Source organism: Nipponia nippon, unplaced genomic scaffold, assembly GCF_047370975.1.
Source record: "Nipponia nippon isolate SJK-2023a ecotype South Korea unplaced genomic scaffold, ASM4737097v1 scaffold_11, whole genome shotgun sequence".
NCBI classification, from domain to species: domain Eukaryota; kingdom Metazoa; phylum Chordata; class Aves; order Pelecaniformes; family Threskiornithidae; genus Nipponia; species Nipponia nippon.
The window spans coordinates 6161773-6184802 of NW_028262302.1; the positions used below are offsets into that span (position 1 = coordinate 6161773).

At 47.5% G+C, this 23030-nt stretch overlaps 1 protein-coding gene across 3 annotated transcripts in view; it reads left to right on the forward strand.

The window, feature by feature from the left end:
* Positions 1-23030, forward strand: part of FLVCR2 (FLVCR choline and putative heme transporter 2) — a 42707-nt gene that overhangs the window by 6887 nt on the left and 12790 nt on the right. For all 3 annotated transcript variants that reach the window (XM_087747377.1, XM_087747378.1, XM_009474480.2), the window contains exons 2-8: positions 7220-7361; positions 8635-8775; positions 13590-13657; positions 14448-14551; positions 21479-21589; positions 22232-22337; positions 22812-22923. In XM_087747377.1, coding sequence (XP_087603503.1) covers positions 7220-7361; positions 8635-8775; positions 13590-13657; positions 14448-14551; positions 21479-21589; positions 22232-22337; positions 22812-22923 — 784 coding nt within the window. The remainder of the gene's footprint in view (positions 1-7219; positions 7362-8634; positions 8776-13589; positions 13658-14447; positions 14552-21478; positions 21590-22231; positions 22338-22811; positions 22924-23030) is intronic.

Below are 23030 nucleotides of genomic sequence, written 5' to 3' on the forward strand. Positions count from 1 at the left end.
TACTGAACAGCACGGATGTTCCTGTACTTGGCTTGTGTGCTTTCTTTGTAAGGTTTTTGGAGAGACAACCTATTGTGGTGGTTATCTGAGATGGAGGTTTCTAGAAAAACAACGGTTGCAGTGTGCAGGCTTGCTTTGTTGACTTTTCACCGAGAACCTTGGCTTCCCTGGTGATAATATTGTCCGGTCAGTTCTCATCGTTCATTTGGGGAATCTCACAGGATTTGTTTTGAAGCTCTTGGTATCTGAAACCACTTGTATTAGAATCAAGTGTAATTTAAAAAAACCCCAAATAAAACCCCCAAACCCAAAACCATTTCTACTATTGTGTCTGGAGAAGAACATCTTGAAAATGTGAAGTCCTACAGGCTTAAACATATCTGTCAGAAAACAGGTAAATCAGTGTGTACAGCAGGACTGACTTGTTAAAACAATTGAAATATCAGTCATTTCCTTCCAAAGCATGACAGTCCCTCTGGTTTTCTAGAGGATTCCTCATTTCCATGTTCTGTGGTTGATGTTGATGTTGAGGATTAGAGGTAGTGCTGTGCATTAAAAGTAAATGGTTCAAGACTGGTACTGCATCTTCCCAGCAGTTACACAAATCTTTCTGGCTCCCTTGCTTTTGGAGGCAGTGGAGGAGGCTCCGTTAGAAATGGAGGGGTGGCCCTGGAGGGCATTGGGTTGGTGTGACCCTCCGAAGGCTTCTGACACTGGCTCAGTGTAGGGCTGCCAGGAGGGAAGTCTTTGGTACAGGTGAAGTGTTGGCTTTATTCGTGCTTTAAAACATTGAATTTGATAGAGTGTCACAAATGTCAGAGAGCTCTGTAGTGGGTAGTTAGATTCTCCTATTTCTGTTCTCCAGGCTGATCTGGGGTGTGGGTGGTGTGTGTGTGTGAAAGATTGATTCCCAGATCAAAATGAGTGTGGGCCCTGTTAAAAGTCACTCTTCTGGCAGTGGAAAGGTAGAGTAGCTCCAGTGGCGTGTTGACAAATGCAATGAGCTCTCTTTGCTGAGAGCAGGTGAAGCCCTTGATTTTTTTTTTTTTTCTCTTTTTTCTTTTTTTTTCCCCCAAAGCCTTTCCTTTGGAAAGGTACAATGCATCAGAACAGAGGAGCATCTCGCCTAGGTCAGGCCAAATTCGTCAGGCAGCCCCAGGCCAGTCAGTGATAAGTGCTAAGGGAAATACAGTAAAAAAAGAGTGTATCCTCCTAACTCTCTGAAGTCTTGGCTTGGGAACTTGCTGAGATTGTGCTGAAATCATAGTGTCTGAAAAGCCTGTTGTATTGGTGTTCATCAACGTGTAAACTTCAATCTTTTGATTGCTACAGTTTCTGCCCATTTGGCCAAACCGGTGGGCTGCTGGCCCTGGGGTTTCCTGGTTGCCTGTGCTGGGCCTCTTAAAAATTCACATCACTTTTCCCTTCCTCTGTTCCTGATTTGAGTATTTGGTAACAGAGCAGAGTTAGCAGTTTGGTGTGTTTGTGTGCGAGTAGTGTGGGTTTTCTGTTGACTTGATCTTTTGAACTCCTGGATGAATACCATCTGGCCCTGACACCTCGTAGAAGAAATTAGTTGAGATAAATTGATTAGGATCTTCCACTGATAATGATTCAGATTTTTGCCATGTGAAGAGGTTCTCTTGATGCGAAAACCTCCCATAAATACCATGTTGTGAACGCTGGTGCAAGACTTCATTTAGTTCTCCCTCTTTCTCAGATGTTCTCCTTCCATAGTGATCATCTTCTGGCCCTACAGACTTCCTGGCAAGCTTCCTGATTTTGCTGTGTTTGAAGAGTTTTGACTTAGTTTGTAAAGTTGTTCCGCAGCCTTTTTTGGCCTAATTATGGTTTTACTTTAGCTTGGTCCAGCTTGCTGTCTTTTTTTCTTTGCTTGAAGGAATAATGTCCAGTTTTTGAGTTGGGTGGTGGTGGTGGTTTGGTTTTTTTTTTACTTAACCGTGGTTCCTTTTATTCTGTTCTAAAATCTTTTGCTAATATTCTCCAGGCTTACACTGAGCCTCTGATGCAATGTCTTTACATAGTCTTAATGCCACTTGTAAGCATTTAATTTCTTTGGCTTTTCTTTTTAATTGCCTTTTAACAAGCTTCTTTCCTTTTAGGCAGCTCCTTCTCGTGAGTTAAATATTGCCATAGTGCTTTGGAGGGTGTTTTTTTTTGTCGCTGCTGCAAGGAAGCTGAATTTGAGTGCAGTGCAGAACCGTTCTGTAATATTGATCGTGGTTACACTGTGCTGCTCTAGGTCTAAATCACAAATTGTGCTGCCTCTTATAGGTTCTCCTCAGAAAAGGGTATTTATGAAATCAAAAAATGCAGTCTCTGCATCATCCCTGCCATGACGCTTATTTAGCCTTCAAGGGCATTGTCGATAATTCTCAGTGTTGTATTTTTTCTTTTTCTGCCTTTGCAGCATCTCTTTCTTTCTATCTTGTAACACTTTAATTGACCTTCTGGGTTTGGTGGTCTCCTCTGTCCGTATTTGTGCTTACTTACGGAATTTTATAGGGCTTCTGTATTCCTGTTGCTGACTCTTAGTTTTCTTTAAGGTGGAGACCCACTCCTCCATCGATCATTCATTTACAGTTTTTATGCTGATACTGCACTGATTATCTTCCTTCAGCAGACTCTTAGTATACAAACAGCTAAACTTAAATTAGACATCCCATTTTCCATTTGACTTTGGGTACATTTATACCATCTTATTAGCCACTTGCTCTTAGTTTTGTTGCCTGTTCTTGTATATGCTTGAATCTTGAATATGATGTTGTTGTTGGGACTGGTCCTTGACAAAATTCAGGTAGGAAATACGTTCCTTCTATCCTTTATCAGACTTTAAAGAATAAGTCATCTGAACAGTGCACTCCGCTGTAGTTGTTGACTTCCCTGGTATTCTGTTTAAAAATTACCCCAAAGCCTTAATATAAAGTGCCAGCAGCCTGGTTCCCAAGGAGAAATTCTCGGAGATCAGGACAATGTTGTGTGTTTTGGATGTGGGGATGCTGAATGATGTGCCACATTTTGGGAACTAGAACCTATCTGTATAGGTCTTGGAGACCTTTCTGCCTGTACAAAGGTTGGATGCTAACTTGTATGCTGGTGAGAGGGACTGCACTATGAACCCTAATGACTGATGGCCTCTGTAAGGAGGGTAGCACAGACTGTTGCAGAACCAACCTTGTTTTTACATTACTTTATTTTCCCAGCCCTGATGTGAGAGGTGTGGAGAAGGGAGAAAAATTATTTTTCTCTTGCTAAGGCATCTTTATATTTTCTGGTTAACTGGTTACAGTGTTGTCTGTTGGGCTGATGGTGATGTGGGCACTGGCCTGCTGAGAACCAGACTAAAAATATCCTTGTGAAAGGTAAAAGTATGTGCTATATAATACTTATTGTGTTGTTGAGAGCTTATCTTCGTTGCTAAAAATGGTATGAATAATCCAGGGTCTGTAAGTACCCTCCAGGAAATCTTCAGTTTTAGTCAAGTCAAGGGGCCTGATCTTCATAGGATTAATAACATGAGTTGCTCTGAAATATAAAATGTAGCTCCTATTGCTACGATTGCTGGGATTTTTTTTCCCCTTCTACCACCTAGTCCTTCTCAAAGGTTTAACAAACTCCTGGTGGATAAAAGTGGTTCCTTTTTTTGGGAGGGGAAGAGAGAGGACGAAACATCCATTTATGATTAGAAAAATTGTTCAGGTCTTCTGAAAAGGCAACAGCAGTGTCCAAGAAAGCTGAGTAAGTCTGCGTCCCATTGGGCAAGTGATGAATGTAGGACTTCCCAGTAAAGGGTTTCTGAACAACTTGCAAAACAGGTTCTCAATACCCTCTTTGCTAGGTACGTCAGAGAGATGCTTTTTCAGGAAGGAGAAGCTAGAGGGAGATCTGAAAAGAATGAATCTTGACTGTGGTCCTGGAGAAACTTACGTTAGAGGTCCGAACAAAGCAGGGATCTCTCTTCCTTTTCTTGTTTTGCTGCTGTTCAGCATCTTGTGGGACTAGCATGTGATTGCAGAGAGCAGGAAGCCAAGAAGCACCTAGCACAGGAATCCAGCCCAGTTCTTCCAAGAATGAAACGGTGATAAGACAAAGGAGCAATTTCCAGGAAGGTGCTTATGGACCTTATTTGGTAAAGGGTGGAGGGGCACACGTGAGACGTGATATGTAAGAGCTAGCAGGACTCTTCCCTCGAATGGAAAGGAGAAATGTTGAGAGTCTTTTCCTTGACGCTTAAACCCTTGAGAGTGCTAAGGAGATAGGAGTGAAGCCCAGTGTGGCTGTGTCCTGGGCTGAGCAGGCATGCTGGAGCCACAGGCCTGTACTTTGGCCACAAGCTGGGCAAAATAAACATGCTGCAGAAACAAACAGGCTTCTGCCCTCTAGGAGCGATCTCTGTGAGCATCTGTGTTTGGTGCAGTTGCCTTTTCTGTGCAGCTGCAGGCTTGTTTGCCTTGTGCAGAGAAGAGGAAGGCATGCAATTTAATGAAGATCAGAGCTTGAAGCCTCTAGGCCAGCTGATATTTGTGCTCACCAGTAGTCAGTGAGGCTCAGGGGTCAGCGGGCCGTGCAGAGGAGGACAGCAGATGTGACTCACTGTGACAAGAGGCTGGGGATAGGCCACGTCTGAACAAAGTTGAGCTTTGGCAAGTTTAGTCCCATGTCAGAGACTGTGCTATGTGGGTGTTAGGAAGGTTTAGCCCTCCTAATAGTCTCTTAAGTTTCCTCCTAAGCTCTCAGTCCTTGACTTGCTATCTGGGACAGCACAACTTGCGTCTATCATCAGTCCATTTTAACCAGCTCCTGAATGTTCTCATTCCTGACAGTGCCCTAAACTGGTGGGGCACATCTGTAATCTCTTGGTGACTCTTCCCACTGGCTCCCTGTGATGTCCCAGCACCAAGAATGAACTCGGCACAAATGCCTGTTGCTGATCCTGACCCAGGCTATTTCAAGTCCCAATGGAGGGCACTGTTTGACACAGGAAAAGTTTGGCCAGACATGGTTGAAAGTTACTTGTCTGTAAGCTAAACAGGGTGTCTGAGTCTAGCAGGTAGCTCTGTTTGAAACATAAGCGTTCTTCCTGTCTCAAAAATCCACCAGCTGGATGGAGGAGGAGGGAGTTTGTGGAGAGTTTTCTGGGGCTGGATGGCACAAGCTGATTTTTATCCCAACTACTAGATACGGCACCTGAAATGTATTTGTTCTGTGATCTTGATCCTGGCCACTGAGTGGGTCTTCCAAAATGAGTCCATCTGCATCCCAGAAATATGGAGATATGACAGAGAAAGCATGCAGAAAGCAGAAGGAGTTTTTGCTAAAGGCAGTCCAGGCAACGCGTCTGAGCTCGTGCCTGGGTTACAGGGCTCCTGGGTCATTCTGCTCTGTATACGGACGTGCTTGGCTGTGCTTTATGGGCAGCGTAGTCCTCACCTTTCTTAGTCCTTGCTTTCCATACCTGTAGAGTAATAGACACTTTCTGGGAACTATGAAGACATCGAGCACTGCAGAATCCTTCTTTAGGGCAGCAGTTGGGTAGTGGTGCTGTTTTGCTGCTGTTCAGTCATCAGTGAGGCATGACAGTATCCCCTCCAGTCCATTATCCTGGGACAACAGGTCATGGTGGTGCTAGTTGATTCCTATCAACCTAATGTTTCATATAAGGAAACAGTAAATGCAATAGGCTTAATTTGACTATATCCTTATTTCCACGATTTGCATACTCCTATTGCCTCTCTTAGTGTGATGAGGGCAGTGGCTCTATAGAGGCTGTATTGGTGTAGCATGAATAACCACTGTGGGTGGGATTTTTTTATGCTGATAGTCTGTATTGGTTCACTTAGCACTGTTCTGCTACTCTTAGCGCTTTCCTGTCTCCAGGCAAATGGTACATCCTGCAAAAGAGACTGGAAATCTCTGTTTCAAGGAAGGAGGAGAATAAGAATGAGAGCTGAGTGTGAGCATGACTCTTTTTCTGATGTCTGAGAGGGCTGCAAGTGCTGGGAAGGGCCAGGGGAACAGGTAAAGACACAGTGCTTGGGAACCAAACAGTGACTGAAACACAGCCACAAACAGTGAAACACAAAGTGGGGAAAAAAGTGTCTCTTGTAGGCTCCTCTTGTGTTTAGGGTTCTCACGAATGTGCTGAGCGCACTTTGGCTCCCACTTTATGAAGTGAAGAGTGTGCTCCTAAGCACCAAAGCAGCTATTTCTTCTCTCTTCCATTTGAGGGTGACACTGAAGGTCTGTGCCACTGTCAGTCCCACTTATCAGTGTGGCAAAGCCTGCGTCGCTACAGGTCCTTGTTGCTGTCCTGGAGAAATAGCTGTGGAGTAAAAAGCCCTAATGTCTTCACTTAAAGTGTGTGCCTGCACTGCAGGAGCTCCTCAGCTGGATGCGTGGGGCTCTTGGCGCAGTAGAGGCCAGAGCTGCAAGGGTTTCTTCTTGCAGCCCTTCAGAACCAAGCGTTTTATCCAGGGGCAGTTGCCAAGCCCCATCACACAACCTTGATGTTTAGAATATGTGCCGTCAGCACTTCCTTCACTCTCAACCTTGATGTTTTTCTAGATTCTTCTAGTGGTCATAGGATGAGTCTTGTCTTGGGAGGGGACTCGTTAGGAAACAGTGTCATAAAGTGGCTGAGCCAGATTAATCTCTCACTCGTTAGGAGTGGGCAGGTTTCTGTCTCAGCCCTTGCGCTTGTCTGGCTGGAAAATAAAGTGGTTCAACTCATTAACCCAGCAAAGAATTGTGGTGGGTTTTGACAGTCTTGTTTTCTGCCATTTTTAATGATCAAAATTGGATTATCGGGTGATCAGGCCAGTACCAGAGCAGGTGCAAGATAAAGAGTGGGATGTGTTTGAGGACAGGAACATACATGCATTGGGGAGGACGGGGAAGCAAGACCTCCACTTTGATGGATGCAGGTATTTATTCTGCTCAATTCTATCGTAAAACCTTGCCTTGAATATCCTGACAGTTGGGAGTGCAGTGGGGGGACCTCTTTTATGGCCTAGTTGCAATGGGAAGCTGACTTTTATCTCTTAGTCGTTGGGTGGTAAAGAAGATTTTCACCTCGGTTGTGAAATTGGATTAGGCTCAGTTGAGCCCTTACCGGGCATTAGGGGGCTGAGCTGTGGGGTGGTGGCAGTGTTGTGGTTCCATGTCACACCTCTGTGTGTCCCCTCTCTCTCTTGCTCAGCTCGGCATTGCTGTGGGCTTTCTGGTCCCTCCAGTTCTGGTTCCCAATGTGGAGGATGTGGAGAAGCTGGCTTACCATATCAGCATCATGTTCTTCATGACTGCAGGCGTGGCAACAGCCCTATTCATCCTGGTCATCATAGGTAAGGAGGTGGGAGTGTGCACATGAAACCAGGTGGGTCTGAAAAGATCAGCCTGTGTGTGTGAGGGGCCTGTGTGCTAGGAAATGGGCCGGGGAGGTCATCTGGGGATGTGTCCTAGCACGCAGCTGACAGGGTCATGTAATACCATATTTGCACCTTCGAGCCCTTGATGAACAGCACATGTAGAAGGGAGTACAAGAGGTTGTGAGTGAGCCTGCCAAATTGTTCATTTCATCCTTTGATTGCCTGCGTAATAAAACCCTGGCTTACCCCCTGAGTAAGTCCTTTAAAAGCCAACAGATATCTTCCAAGGTTCACAGTCATCTTACTTGCAAACAGGGTGCTGGGCCTTGGGTTATGTCTTGGACCTGACTACCTCTTAAGGGTAGGGAGAAAGAGGAACGTTATATGGCATCACAGGAACAAGCTGCTCCCAGGAGACAAAATGGTAGCCAATTATGAGTGGAGAGAAGGAAGCACTAAGGGCAGTAGCAGGACACCAGAGGTGCAATTCCCTTCCTTAACATGTGAAGTGGAAGCCAGATCTTTAGCATGAGTGATTGGCATGCTCACTAGAGAGCAGAGCTTGTCTGCTGAACTCCATGTATTTTTTTTTTTTATAGGCCCTTCTTCCCAGCTTGTTCATGTTGCCTGGTAGCTGAATCAGATGTAGATGTTAAAGAATGTGGGGCAGGGAATAGACAAGGTACAAAAACGGCTGTCTAGCACCTGGTACAGCAGTGTCACCGGCGACTGGGATTTCTGGATGCTACTTTAATGCTAGTTAGGGACAGCAGATGGCTTGGCCAGCCTAAGAACTGCCAGGCCTGAAATAAAACCTGGCATAGGTCATTGCTCCCTAGGCCCTGGGCACTGCAGGGCACCAGGCCACCTTTGCCAGCTGGCTTTTACCATTCCACTTTTGCATTTGTAACTCCACACAACACTTTTGCAGCTGGCTGTCTGTCCTCCTGGAGACAAAGGCATTATTAGTCCTGAGAACTCTTTTGTTGCTGCAGACACTCCATACACAAAAAGCTAATTGAAGGCAAGGTGTTTCCCCAGTGACAGGAATTATTGTTGGAGAGACCTCGTTCTCTTCTGTTTCTGGATAAGTTCATGCATGGAGATCAAAGCTTAAGGACAATGGTGTGTTTTGTACACTTGGTTTTACTAGCCCCTCTGCCATCCCTCAAATGGCTCTACCCACAGTGTGTGCTCAGGCTCCCTGATTGCTCCGTTACAAACAGGTGTACTTTGTGTCTGGTTTCAGTCTTCAAGGAGAAGCCCCCGCACCCTCCGAGCCGAGCTCAGGCCTTGATCCAGTCAAGACTGACAGAGGAGTATTCCTACGTGCAATCAATCCTCCGTCTCCTCCGCAATGCCAACTTTTTGCTGCTTATGGTCACTTACGGTAAGGTTTGGCCTTTCTTCTGTGCAGTTATCACTGCTAGACATGCTTAGCTTCTCCCTCCCTCTCCGTGCTCTGCTGGGGCAGTAACTGGCCTGAGTTGTTTTAGGGGAGCATAAGGATAGCTGTGCTGCCACAGACCAGGAGTCCTTCTAGCCCAGCAATCTCCAGCAGTGGTTACAAGCAAATGCCTAGGGAAGAAGAAAAGCAAGGCAAGCACGCAGAGGACAATATGCCCCTGCTACTGTTCTCCCAGTCTTTGACTGTTTTCTATTCAGCGGATTTCCTTATCCTGTTGTCTTCTAGTCAGTTAGTTACTTGCAATGAACTAATCTAAGTGCTTACCTAAGAAATATATGGAGCTGTGTCCGAGTGCAAGTCACAGCACTGAGTGAAAGTCTTTTCCCAAGGCAAAGCTATGGCTGCCAGGCGTCCCAGTGGAGGTCATGTGGAGCATGCAGATGTGCAGACTGCGTCAGCTTTCTTGGCAAGTCCCTATGAAGCAAATGGAAGGAAGGATTGGAGAACATCTTCTTTTGCCATCCGTCCTTGCACACTGGGTTTGCTGCTTGCTTCTCTTCATCAGTCTTGGTTTGTTTCTCTGAGGGCAGCATGATGTGTTGAATCTGTTCCTGATGCTGAATTGTCATACGGAAAAGTATTTTTCTCTTTAGCAGGAAAGGCCATTGCGGTCTATGCCTGGCTGCATAATAGGATGTACTGTAGCCAGCTAGTCTGCAGGGAGTTCTGTCCTCGCTTCCTACCAGCTTGCTGTGGAAGCTCCTCAAGGGGGAAAGTTAAATAGTGCTGGAAGTTCTGCTGCTCTGCCAGCAGTTGTGCCTAAAGGACCTGATGGATGAGTAGCCAGGTTGGAGAGAGTGAGATGGTGGCTTTGTACCTGCTGAGGGTGCTAATGGTCTTTGGAGTTGTTGAAATCTCTTCTCCCTTCTCAGTGCAGTAGTCTTCTAGAAATGCCCCTCTCAGATCGCCCTTAAGCTCTGCTGGTTTGCATTGCAGCTGCTGGTTTGTGTTTTGGTTTTTGGTTTTTTTTTTTTTTCCCCCACAGTACACGATGTCCTCTCAGAAAGTGGAGATAGAAAAAACTGTCAGGCAGACTGTGTCTAAAAGTTGGATTGTGTCATCTGCTCTGTTTGCACTTACTCTTCAGGGAAAAGAAAGGGGAAAGCATTTGTTCTAATAGGCATAAACAAGTCCTAGAGGAGAGAGGAGGGCTCTCAGTATGAAGAGCATGTTTAGAATCTGACCTTCCTGGGATAATTCCCTTCTGGCAGTCACAAACAACGTGGAAAGGCTGTTCAGTGGCTCATAATTCAGTCTCTCTTCCTGCTGGTCTGTGCATTTGTTGTGTTCCTCTCTGTGTCAGCCTCATTTCAGTCTCCAGCTTGACTTGACATGATGACTGTTACTCAGAGAGGGAACTATGCAGTGAAACTTTTTTTTTTTAAAGTAGTCTGGCTTTAAAATGGGGACAGTTTTTCCTACTCAAGTCAAAAGTTATGTTGGCCAAGATTTAAGACATCTGCAGTCACATGAGTGCAACTGAGTCATCCTCCCTAGTTAACACACAGATATCTGCAGCCTCTCTTAGCTTTCGTATTAGCATAGTGTGTGTCAGGGGAGAGAGGGGGAAACCTGCTGCTTGTTCATATCCCTTGGCTGTAGAAAGAATGGGAGCCCTTACATGATGCCAGGTCAGAACAGGTCTGCAGACCTCTAAGGTCTTGGTATTACCAGCAGCTGCCAACTCCTTTCCTGTGGTAAGACTTGCAGTGCTGGAAACATTGGTGGCACTGCGACTATGTTAGTGCTAGTGGACTGTTTTTCAGGAAAACCCTCAGACAGCCTTTTCCCAGAGGCTGCTGACATTGCTTCCGTACAGCTGAGGCACAACATGGAGTGGGCATTAAGAAACTCTCAGTTTATTGAGTGGGGCTCTGCACTAGAGAGCAACTGCATGTTGCTACTGGGAGGCAGTAGGCAGGAAAAAGCTGGGAAAGCCTGGTAAAGGCTGGTAAAGTGGCAGTGATGAGACAGCCCCAAAGAATCAGCATTTGGAAAGGTGACGGGGCAGTGAGGAGGAGGCAGGCCAGCGAGATCTGCATAAGGAACCATTGTCCTGGAAGATGACAAGGGTGAAGAAGAGGGAGACCAATAGTCTGGCAGGTAGGGAATAGGCTGCTTAGCTATAGAAGACTTCGGTTCTAGTCTGAGGCTTAATAAGGGCTCATTTTGGAGCCATAAGCAATAAGCTTCCCCTTTCTGGCCTCTGTAAAATAGAGGAGACACTGTGAGGTCTCAAAAATGTTCTTTGTACAGCACATTACAAGCAAACCATGGTAACTAGCTAATGAATCAGGTGGGGCTGGACCTTCAGATGTCCTGCTCCCAGCTACTAGTTCTGGCTTTCCTCATGTGCATGGGCAGATGGGCGCTGCCCCGTTGGAAACAACCCTTGCCTGTTTTATGGGCATTCAAACAGCTGTAATTCACGGAGAAACTTCACTGAGCAACTGTGACATATGAAATGCCTACAACTTTTGCCAGCCCTCACAAATGCAAATTCGGCACATTGTCTTGATTCTTAGAATATTTTGCCTGATTCCGGTGCCAAGTGTTGCTGCCAACTCTGCATCGCTTTCTGCCCAGCTTGGGAGCAGGGGCTCTTCTCTCTCTTGGAAATTGCATGCATCACAGGGCTGCTGTGAAGCTGGTGTAGTTGACAGCATCAGCTACCAGAGCAGCGTCTGGCTGTCCCCACAAGGCTGCTGTCCTCTTGGCTAGGTGAGAAGCAGAGTACAAAAATGACTGGTCTATATTTATGCCCAGCTTTGAAGTGAAGCGGTAGAGGGATGGTGCTGATCTGCCACACTCCCATGTCCTGGCACTGCAGTTTGTGGTGTCCCCTAGTGAGCAGGGTGCTCCAGTGGTGGAGATAGGATGAAGCTGAATTAGGCTCTTGTGGGCTGTTTTGCCATAGCCAGGTGTTGCAAAGAGCCAGCTTTCAAGGCTGGAGGGCACCTCCTTGCTGTGGGATCTCCAGTTGTTCTCCCTCTCTGGCTGCTGTCCCTGCTGGAGTTCCCAGCTTTTCTGAGTAACTCTTGGAAAGGATTGGGTGGATTCTTCCTGCCTAAAGAGCATGACACTCAGCTTACTAGCCTCTCCTGTAACCTCCTGACACATGCTTTTGGAGCAGGGAGCATTGTCACAGGCAATTGGCTTATTTGGCATCACTTGCATAAGATTCTTCATCTGTTCTCTGTGCCATGAAGCTGTGGAGTGAGCTCTGCTTAATGTTGTCAGAGATGGTGTGTGAAGGAAGTGTGATGTCCCCTCCAGCTGCCAATCTTGTGGCTCCTCAGAGTGCTTCATGAGCTGCGGAGGGCAACGGGTATCCAGTGTCCCAGTGGAGGAGTGGGCTAGGCGCAGGATTGCTGAGTACTTCAGGGTCAGGGGAGCTGGAAGACTTCAGGGTTAGGGGAGCTGAGGGTTTTGTTCCCTTTGTCAAAGCTCTGCCTGCTAGACTGTGCTTCTGTATCGTGTCTTGCAATGTTTCTGCTTTTAGCTGAGGCTGAAAGAGGAAAAGTAGGAAGTGGGAACTTGACACGTATCTGTTCTGTCAGGATTTCAGGCATCTGTGCCAGAGTTTTTAAACCCATGCCTCCTTATGGAGCCTATAGATGTGTGAGCTGCAGTGGTGAAATCTGTGTCCCCATCCCTCCCCCCATCAGGATCACTGAAGCCTTGAAGAGAAACTAACTGCAAATGTAAATGACTTTCTGAGAAGAAAGTTGCGCTGACTGTTACAGACCTCATCCACCTGGGGAAGGTTTCTCAGTATCGCCCAAGGTGAGAGTGTAGCCGTTGCAGTACTGCTGGTCCAGTGCCCATGTGGATGTTCTTGTCTATTACCAGCAAAGCTCTTGGTTTTTGTGCCTTTTGGGAAGGTGTTTAACTCAACCAGACTTGCATGCAAGCTAGAACAGAGTGTCTGAATAGGGCTTGACCAGTATCACCCCAACGGTTTCCATTCTCACCTTGGGTGATACTGAGAAACCTTCACCAGGTGGCTGATGCCTGTAACAGTTAATCTAACTTCCCTTTCAGAAAGACAATTACTTTCACAGTTGTTTTTTTTTTTTTCAGGCTTCAGTGATATCTTTTAAAATGCAAGACTTTTCCCATGCAGACACACACACCAGGTGCCTGGGGGAAGTGCTGTCTGTGCTTCACCATCGGCTCCGCTCGTACTTGCCTTCTAGTGTTTCTTGGCTTGGAGAGGATGTTTTTTACTGGCTCTCAGCAGAGAGAGTGCTATCAGGCTCTTCTCTGGGAGGAAACCACACAGGTCAATGGCGCTGGTGTTAATTGAATCCCAGGTCCTTGTTAAAGGTGTGATGCTGAGACAGGTGCTTTTCTTGTATTTTACCTTGGCTGGGGGGAGGAGGAAACTCCAATGCTAAAGACGGATCTGGCTGTGAGGGAGGGTTGAGACCCTATGAAGGGCCTGTAAGACTTTTCAGTATCAGAAATGTGCACAGCCCTTCCTCTAGCTGCTAAGGTAAGAACCATCCTGAAACTGCAGGGTGCTTCCTCCTGCATGCTGAGATCTGGCTGTCCTTGGTCTGCATTTCTTTCAGTAACCTATGCCTAGCCAGTCCAACTGGCTCTTCTGAGACTTGGCAGCCTTGTTATGGATTGCTGCTCCCAAAAATCTCTCTCTTTGGATTTCTACCCTTTCACTACCCAGCAGGAGAGTAGCAAGCTCTGAATGTGCTGCATTTTTATCCCTCTCTCAGGTCTGAATACAGGTTGCTTCTACGCCCTGTCCACTCTGCTGAACCGCGTGGTGATCCATCACTACCCAGTAAGTGCATCCAACCCTCATGGCCCTCTGATGCTTGCTGTTGTCCAGAGCTGGCTGCCAAAGGAGAGTCTGTGAGAAATGCAATGCCACAGCACTTCTGGCTGTCTCTGGCACAAGCTGGCTGGCTGGCAGGGGAGAGCATTGGCTCCTTTAGTTCTTTACACCACCCCATGCAAAAGCTGGCGAGCTCTAGCAAAGACAGTTCCTTTACACCCTAAACGACAGCATTTTCTTCTGAGGAATTCTTCCAGCAATTGCCTCCGCCCTGTTCCTGGCAGTGATTTCTACCGGAACATCTGTACCAGGAGGCTGCCCATACTTGTGGTCTGGTGGCAGAAGGGTGGGGTGCCTCAGTAGCTGAGCTACTGCAGAGCTTACTGCTGGGGCTGCGTGCCAGAGAGCTCCTTTCCATGCTGCCTTAGTGGGTCCCGATATTTCCTGGTCGATCTGGCCCAAATCCTAACACCAGGCAGCAAGCTTCATAGGGTTTATGCTGACTCCTCTCAGTCTCTGTTCACACTGGCTGGTGCTCACCTTTTTCTCTCGGCTGGCTCAGAGAGAAGTGCCAAACTACTGTTCTTCATGGGCCAGAATAGGGCACTGCATTGGCTCATACTGGGCCCAAAAGCGTTCTTGCAAAGCCTAGTTCTGGTTAGTGTGTTACCAGCAGAAGACAGGTATGGGACATGAACTTCGGTGTCTCTTCCTCTCTGGGTTCTCTGCATTTTGCTTCTTGTGGGCTATGACTTGGCTCCTGCGTTTGTGTGAGTGTGTGTGTGTCTCACCACAGGGGGAGGAGGTGAATGCTGGCAGGATCGGACTCACCATTATACTGTCGGGGATGGTTGGGGCTCTGATCTCCGGCATCTGGTTGGACAGAACCAAAACGTACAAGTAAGTCCCTTGTTTGCCTCTGTGCCCCTAGTGACTGTGCTCTTCCCCCATACTGTGCAAGGAGCAATCCTGTGCAGTTGCAAGTCGGCAGTCCGGGGATGGAATCATTGGGAGGGTTTGTAGGAAAAAAAATATGGTTCTTCAAAATCCAGTTAGTCTAAAGTGAAGTTTGGAGCTGTGTGTTAGTCTGCACTGGGCCCGTACAAGGTCTGGTTCTAGTGGTCCCTAGGGAGGCATAGGGAGGGGATGAGATGGCCCAGCAGCTGCTTTGTCGGGGATGAGAGAGCTCTTGGCACAAGCAGAGTCAAGACTGTACCAGACCATTTCTCAGCCCTTACAAACCAGCTTCTGTGAATCTTTGTCTGACTTAATGAAAGGCGCATTGAATCCAGTGCCTAGGGGCATTGTGTGAGGGTGCGTTGCTGTATTTAGGGCAGGCATAAGGGGTACTGGGGTTGCGGGTGGATGATTCCGGGTTTGCTGCCTGGTGGGCTGGGAAGGCAGATCTGGCCTGCATACCCTGCCATCTGCAAAGGGACAGATAAGAGTCTTTGGGTGTCCTGCAGCTCCCAGTCCTCAGGAACTCAGATCTCACTGACAGACCTCTGTAGGGTGTCCCGGGGGACGCAGAGTTCCTCTCCTGTCTTACATTGGGGTCTGTGTAGTCAGCTTTTCAGCTTCCCTGCTGGCTGTGAGAACTCTGCTGTAACCTGTTGTCTGAGCAGGTTGGGTGAGAAGGGGCTTTACTGGTGATGTGCTGGTGATGAGCTGAAGGCAACTTCAGAGTTCTTTTCCTTGCAGCAGATTTTCACCTGGGGGAGTCCCACTGCTATTATCCTGCCTGGTGTCTTGGGCCAGAAAAGCACGTTCTTATTCTGGGCAGCTTAGATGAATCTAGCTAGCTGTGGGCTTGCAGCATCTGAAATGGCCTCTGGCCCTAGTTGTCAAGTACAGGGATCAAAAATGGAGAGGAAATGGGCTTCTCTAGCAAGAAAGAATGGTAGCTGGGGACTCCTGGGGGTGCTGGGAAAGAGGAGCAGATGACTAATACAGAGACTGGCAGGTCACTTGTTGCTGTTTCTAGATCATTGTGTGCCACTGAGTAGTTCTCATTTGGCAGTCCTGGGAAATAGAAGCACAGCTGTTATGAACTACACTAGCTAACTGTGCGATGTAACTTGTGTCTCTTTCCGACCCTCGGCTAGTGGTAAGGTAGCCTCAACTGGCACTGCTAGGGTGGATGGTCTTCCTGGTTCTCCCTAAGTGCAGCTAGGTTGCAGCACGAAGGCTGAACCAGACAGAGCTGGGACTTGAAATTTGGCAGAATGGGAGAGAGGAAAAAAAAAATAAAAATCCTGGATTTGTTCCACGGCCCCTGCTTGCTTGGAGGGACCACGTAGGTGGGCAGAGCTGGCTGAAAGTGCAGAAAAATAGGCACTATCCATGTAACCCATAGAATTTATCCTACAGACTCCAGGGACTATCTGGGGATAGATTTAGCCTTAGGTGAGGAAAAACACTGCTAAGAATTTGTTCTCCATTGCAGCCCACAAACTGGATTTCTGTGGAACTAGCAAAATTTTTCTGAGTGCTACAGAGTCTTTATTTAGCCCCATTTAAAAGTCTATTTAAAAAAACTGTCAAGATGCCAGATGTTCTAGGTAAGCACCCTCCCCCTTCCCTCCGCTGCTCAGATAGTGTCAGGAACGAAATGGTAAGCACATGAAAATCAGGAAGGAAAGATGTCAAGTCCTTTTTTTAGTCAGCTTGGAGAGAGGAAAGCAAATGAATGGGATCCAGCTGTGATTGAGGGGAGCAGGGGGAGGTTAATAGCAGAAGGAATTGCAGAGCTCTATATGCGTATTTGATCTTTACTGTCCCATCAGCAGTTCCTTGAAAGGGTGAGGCTGTGCTAAGTCAGGCTTTCCCCATCTGTCGTGCTCAGGCACCAAATGGCCTTGCATTCTTGCTTTTATTTGGCAGGCAAGTCCCTGCAGCAGCCCCTGCACTGTTCTTATTTTTGGAATTAGCAGGCGCAGATTTGGCCCATACAAATACGTGAGTTACGTTGTGACGAGCGAGCGGTCCCAGAACTGGAGCTGCCTCTGGCGGGATGGCTTGTTGAGAACAGCCCACCTCTTCGAAAGAACACGATTTGACATCAAGTTAAATGGGGCTCCATGTATATCCTTCAGGTTCCTGGCTCAGAGGAGAGATGGGCTGTGACACCTGGAGGCTGCTGGGTGTATTGGTATTTGTAGGGAAGTCTGGCTCAGAATCGGGGCTTTGGGGACTGGATTAATCAGCGCTTCTCTTTGGCCCTGCTTTGCTTTTAAGGGCAGTGTTCACATGGCCTCTGGTCCAGCTGGTTCCAGACAGCGCTTTCTGCTGCTATCGCTGCATTTCTGTAAGGCAAGATGACAGAAATATCCGTCTCTCTCCATTGACTAGGCAGAGGACCCCAAGTAGTGTTTTAAACTTAGGTCCGTTCAGGCCTAAAGTGCATTAGATTTTGGGGGAGGGAGGAAAGACTTGGATATTGGAGAATGGGGCGCTTGGGTTTCTTCCACTGAAAGGTGAATGCTCTCTCAGGCTAGCCTGACCTGCAATTTGGGTCTTCTTGTTGTAGCCCTTTTCCAGGTTAGTCCTTGTGTAGTGGATATGCCTTCACCCTGTCCTGCCATATCTCTTATATAAATAATTTACCAAGGCTGTCCTTTTTTGTGACCTTCATACAGGAAGAAAGTGGCATAAAACTGAGTGCTGAAGGATGAGGGGGTGGTGAAAACCAAACCAGCCCTCTCCAGTTCTTCCCTTCTCCAGCATCTGATACCTCAGTGTCTTCAGCAGTGAGATCCTTCTGGGAGTATAGGGACAAGGCCTTTGTTCAGGGTCTCGTGCAGCCTGGAATGTGCTGTCCTCATGGCAAAGCCTGTGGAGGTCATCTGTCATCCCAGTCTGTACAGCAGAGCGCTCTGGAGCTGCACACAACATCCCAGTGAGCAGCTAAAGCTGTGGCACATGGCTGTGGCCTCCCCCCCACCCCTTGTTCTTTTGTTGCTCCAGATGTTGCTTGACTCTAGTGTTTTTGCAGCTCCGATCCCCTGTGAGTCTGGTGACCCTGTGAGACACTGCTGGGCTGGGCCATGCCCGTTCCTTGCTCTAGAGCTTCCTCTGGAGTTGGTTGAACAGCAGGAGTTGTGCTCTCCGTTTCAGTCCTGTTCCCTGCTGGTGCTGGCCCTGGCTGGCTTTTTTCCCCTGAAGTCTGTCTTTTCTCACAGCCTCTTGTGTGAGCTCTTTAATCTGCCTCTTCAAAACAGTAGGGAATGTGGCTGGGATGGCAGATGAATGTCAGGGCAGCTTAGGTTCACCTAAGTGACAAGCGTGTCAGCTCCTTCACAGATCTTCCTCTGGCTCTGCCACAGAGACTTGGCAGCTGGTGCCTTCACAGCACAGCTTCCACATCGTTGCGCTGGGCCTCCTTCCCACGCCCCAGAGCACAGAGGTAGGTTAACCCCAGTTATCCAGAGGTGATGTAGCAGGATGCGTAACTTCCAGCCTGCACTCACTGTACTGGACAGCCTTTCAAGGAGTCTCGCTGTACCTGTTCCAGACAATATCAGTCCATGTAGGGCCATCACGAGAACAGGTTGCTAAAAACACTGGGATGCTCTGCGAATGTCCTCTGTGAATCTGTTCCTCCTTTGGGTTTTTATCTCTCCCATAAAATATTTATGGCTATGATAAGAGGCTTATAAAGCAAAAACTGGCATTATTCCATGCCCTGGTGCCCCTAGGGCCACAGAGCATTCTTGTCCTCTAGCGAACATGGTGACAAAGGCCACTTCCTGAGAAACGCCCTGCCTCGGGGTCTTTTCCCCAGGGGTTGCTTTGTTTCCCTATGCACCAGTATCTACCTGTGTCTTGACTAAACCCTTTGTTTGCAAATTTTCGGGTCTTGATTGGACTGCTGGGCACTAACTCAATCTCCTTTTTTGTCATCAGTGCTCAGGGGAGCAGGGTCTTGCTAAAGTCTGGTTTAGTAGAAGTCTGCCTGGGTGCTTGAGGCTGTTTCCTGCAGCAGGAGTTGCGTTCAGGGCTGTCTGTTAAGTCCCAGTTAGGGACTGTGTTGGGCAGGCAGCCGCTCAATGCGTGGCTTCAGGGTGCTCCCTGGTGTGTGATTTCCACAGCGCGCCAAGCCTGCAGCCTTGTTCTTTCACAAGGGGTCTGACAATTCATTTTGTCCTGCTGGAGCCTGATGATTCAGGGAGGCAGGTCAGTGAGGAAAGCTGATCGTCCTTGAGCCAGCTAATGTGCGGTAGGTGTGGTACCCATGGCAAAATGGAACAGTTTTCTCCATTTTGTCCCCCACTTACTTCTGCAGTTCCAATGGAGAACACCACTGGCTTTAACCTGCAAGAGCTGCCTGCTTCTCTGAGCCTGCCTGCTCTAGTTCTCAGTGCGGGCCTGTATGTTCTGGGAATTTCTTTCTTGCAGCTTGACTAATGACATCATAGCATCAATGCGAAACAAAGTCCTGACCGCATCTGGTCACTAACTCATTCATCATCTTTGCCTGGAGATGAGGAGCAAAGCGCAACTGAGGACAACTGTCATGACAGAGTGAATCAGATACAGACTACTTAGAACACTTGAACCTGAAGCCTAGGAAACTGGGTGAGATTTTGTGGGACTATCCTGAGAGCTCTGCACTGAGACCAAAACTGGCTGTGGGAAGAAAAAACCCCTCCGTGCGCCAAGTGTCCCTGCTGGCTGAGACTAAGCTTCTTAGGTGTCACAGCCACCTCTTGGAGGCCTGTGCTGTGTTTTAGCACTGACTGCTATGTAGTTTGGAGGCTCCTGTTTATGGAAGGAGCACCCAGTTCAAACTTGGTCCATGCAGTCCAAGGAGCTGTAATTCTAGCCTTCCACCCCTTTACTAGTCAGCGCAGTCCATGGCTACTTTTCAAGAGATGGGAGGCGTAAGAACTCTCAGGAGATATCTGAGGAACCCTGTATTCAGCACAGAAAGGCTTTTACCTGCTTCTTGAACTAGTTGATCTTCAAGGTCCCTTCCAACCCAAACCATTCGATGATTCTCTTTCGCTTTCCTGGGGCTGCTCTCTAACTCCTCTGTCAGTCCTTCATCTCTTTTCCTTCTGCAGCCTCCAGGCTGTGTGCTGGCCATGTTGCTACATGGGTTATAGCAGAAGTAAGCAGCTCCTTTATGCTGCCTTCATAGGTGACTTTTTTCCTCCATGAAAGCATTGGAAAGAACATATTCTAGAAATGACATAGCATCGGAGGTTAAGGGATTTGCCTAACCCTTTGACATTAAACAAAGTTACTTGTCACAGCAAAATGTTGTTTAGACTTTCAGTGCATTAAATGTGTCTGGTGAACCTCTGTAAGCATGGCTTGATAGTTGAAGTCTGAAATTAGCTTCTCAAGCCTGTATTTGGATAAGAAGTGACGCAGGAGCGTGAAACCCACTGACTTAAATCACTGCCAACAGTGAGGGAGGACAGAACCTTAGCTGGAACATTCTGGTTTTATCTGTAGTAAGCCAGTGTACTGGAAACATTTTGTCATGCAATATAATACTGGCTGCCTGTTTGGGGTTGGATTTTTGGTGGTGGTCATTTGCATTAAAAAGGAAAAAAAAAAAAAGTAAAAACAGTTTGAGGTTTAGTTTCTTTAGCAGAATTGTAGGAACTGATACCAAACACATTCTTTAATGGATTAAGACTAAAATTTATAGAAAGTGCAGTAGCTCACAGTTACACATTTAACTTTTTCCTAAAAGACAATGCCCAAAAAGTTAATCTTTTGTCAACTCTGGTAACTGTTCTCCTTTCAAGAGCCTGGTGGAATTTCAGTCAGGTAAAGGATTTACCTTCCCTTTTTTTCTTCCCAAAATTACGTACTGCGAAGGGCTACTTGCTACTACCTCCTGTACTGGAAAGAGACGCTTTTTTTTTTTTTTTGGATATCGGAAGAGTTTCCTTGGTGTCTAGTCAGGGATGACAATTGCTAACGTTTCAGTTCTGGTAAAGCTGGCCTGGGCTGCTGCCTGTGTCTCGCAGTACTGAGCCCACTGATGTTGCTCAGTGTGGCCAGGCTGCAGATACGGCTGTTCCAAGGATCTGCCTAGCATGCTTCCTGGGCGCAGGGTCTCTGTCCCCTCTGCCCAGAGATGAGAGCTTGTGGTTCAGCCGCTGTTGGCCATGGAACTGGCACTAGTCCTGTTAAATGCTGCTGTGGCTTGAGGGTGAAGCTGTATGGGCGACCTGGCTTGCACATCACCTCTCCAAGTACAGTAGGAAGCTTAAACAGAGAAAGGAGCAGCAATGAAAGGTGTTTTGGATAGCATTGAAAAATACAGGCCCATAACACTGTTAGCAGTGTTGTGTCACCTCTTCCCTTTGCTTTCCTGCTTGGGAGTGCTTAATTACCTCAGCTCCTGCTTATAAGTAAATGTGTCCAACTGGTGGTAGTACAGAGCATGCCCAGGAAAGATTAATGATCTTTTTATTTGGCTCTTGGTCTCTCCTTCAAGAGGAATGCACAGTGCATGACCAGGGACCTGTCAGCCCATGGTAGGATCTGAGCTTCTTGGCTGCCTCATAGGTGCCTCCTTACAGATGTGATGCCCCGACCCCACAGGGAGCAAAGCTCCCAGTCATGAGGTAGGGATGTGAAAATTCCTAGGTCCTGTTCTTGCTTCTCCTGCTGCCCTGCTGTGTGTGCAGGCCCTTCTGTGCTCTCTGTCAGTCCGGTTCCTCTGTCTGGGGTAAGGGTGTCAGAGACCTGTTCAACTTTTTAAATTTTTTTTTTTTTTAACCATGTGGTGCAAACTACACCAAGCGGGTGAAAAGAATAAGAGGACTGGATTAAATAAAACCCTGACTCTGCTTTTCCTTGCAGACAGACAACACTAGTCGTCTATGTCATGTCTCTGGTGGGAATGATAACCTACACCTTCACTCTGAGCCTAGGCCACCTCTGGGTGGTGTTTGTGACTGCAGGCATGCTGGGGTAAGTTCATGTGCAGGCTGCTTTCCTCTACATGTGAGCTGCTAGGGGATGAGCAGGGAGGCAGAGCTCATGGCGCAGGAGGGATTGGGGAGATCCATAGCCTGTGTGTGGCTCCTGCGTCGTTTAAGGACAAAATGATCGGCTCTTCCCATCTGCCTCTCATATGTGTTTCATTAGTCAGGGACATTAGCATGGGCCTGCTCAGCTGCAGCTGCCTTAAATGTTCCAGGTAATCAAGTGTGAAAGCATTTGGGCAGCGAGTGGTACCACAGACCCATAGATGACCAATGGGCAGGAATGAAAAGCATGTGGGCCTGGGTGGCTGTTTGACTGTGCTTGGGATGATGCCCCTTAGAGTTACTTGTGGGAGATGCTGCTTTTAATGCCTCCTTTTTGTAGCAACCAGCTGCTCCCTGCTGGCCTGGCTCTGTGCCTTGAGGCTGTGGGCAAAGGTATTTCTGGGTAGGAGGAAGACCTGTGCCATGGTGAGGGAGTCAGACAGCTGCCTGGGCTGCGACAACGCTAGGGGAAACATCCTGTGCAGTCAGTGAAGCATCCCAAAAGGGATATGGGCTACACTGTGCCTCTTCAGTCTTCCTTCTGGCAGTTGCTGAGTCTTCCTTTCTGTGTGTTTCTTTACAGGTTTTTCATGACAGGATACCTTCCCCTGGGCTTTGAGTTTGCTGCAGAGTTGACATACCCAGAATCAGAAGGAACATCATCAGGGCTCCTTAATGTCTCAGCACAGGTAAGTGTGCTGTTTTCCCTTTGCTTGCCTCTTTATAGGCAGAGAGATTAAATTGTAGTTCCCAGTCTTGACTCCTATTTCTTGTCCATGATCATTGTAATGTACTGCAGATCTAAGCATCCTGGGACCTGGCTTATTGAATGATGTTCCTCATGGCATTTCTCTAGTGGCACCCATTCTGTTTCTGCTTAGGACAATCCATTGGGATGCCAGTCATCCTTGCCTTTTCCAACATTGCTCCTAACAGCCTAGGACCTGGCTCTTCTTCAGTGAGAAATGGGATTCCAGCCTTAAGGGTCACCTGTCTTCCCATCAGCTGCAAGGAGGTGCCTCTGGATGTGTTTATAACAAAACTTTAGCCTCGCTCTGCCAAGAGCTTGGCTGGCCTGTATGCTCTGATACTTTGGTAAAGCTGTGAAGCTGTTTGGGCTGCTTTATAATAACAGTACAGCTTGACAATGCCTTTGTTTGTAGATTTTTGGTATCGCCTTCACCATTGGCCAAGGACAAATCATTGATCACTTTGGGACGAAGGCAGGAAACCTCTTTCTTTGTTCCTTCCTGTTCCTGGGGACCATTATGACAGGTAATTACATTTTTCAGTGTTCCTCTGCTGTGACTCCTCCCCTTGGGCTTGGCATATGAATTGAAGGGCTTTTCTGTGTAGTGGTGCCTGCAGGAAAGGGCAGGACC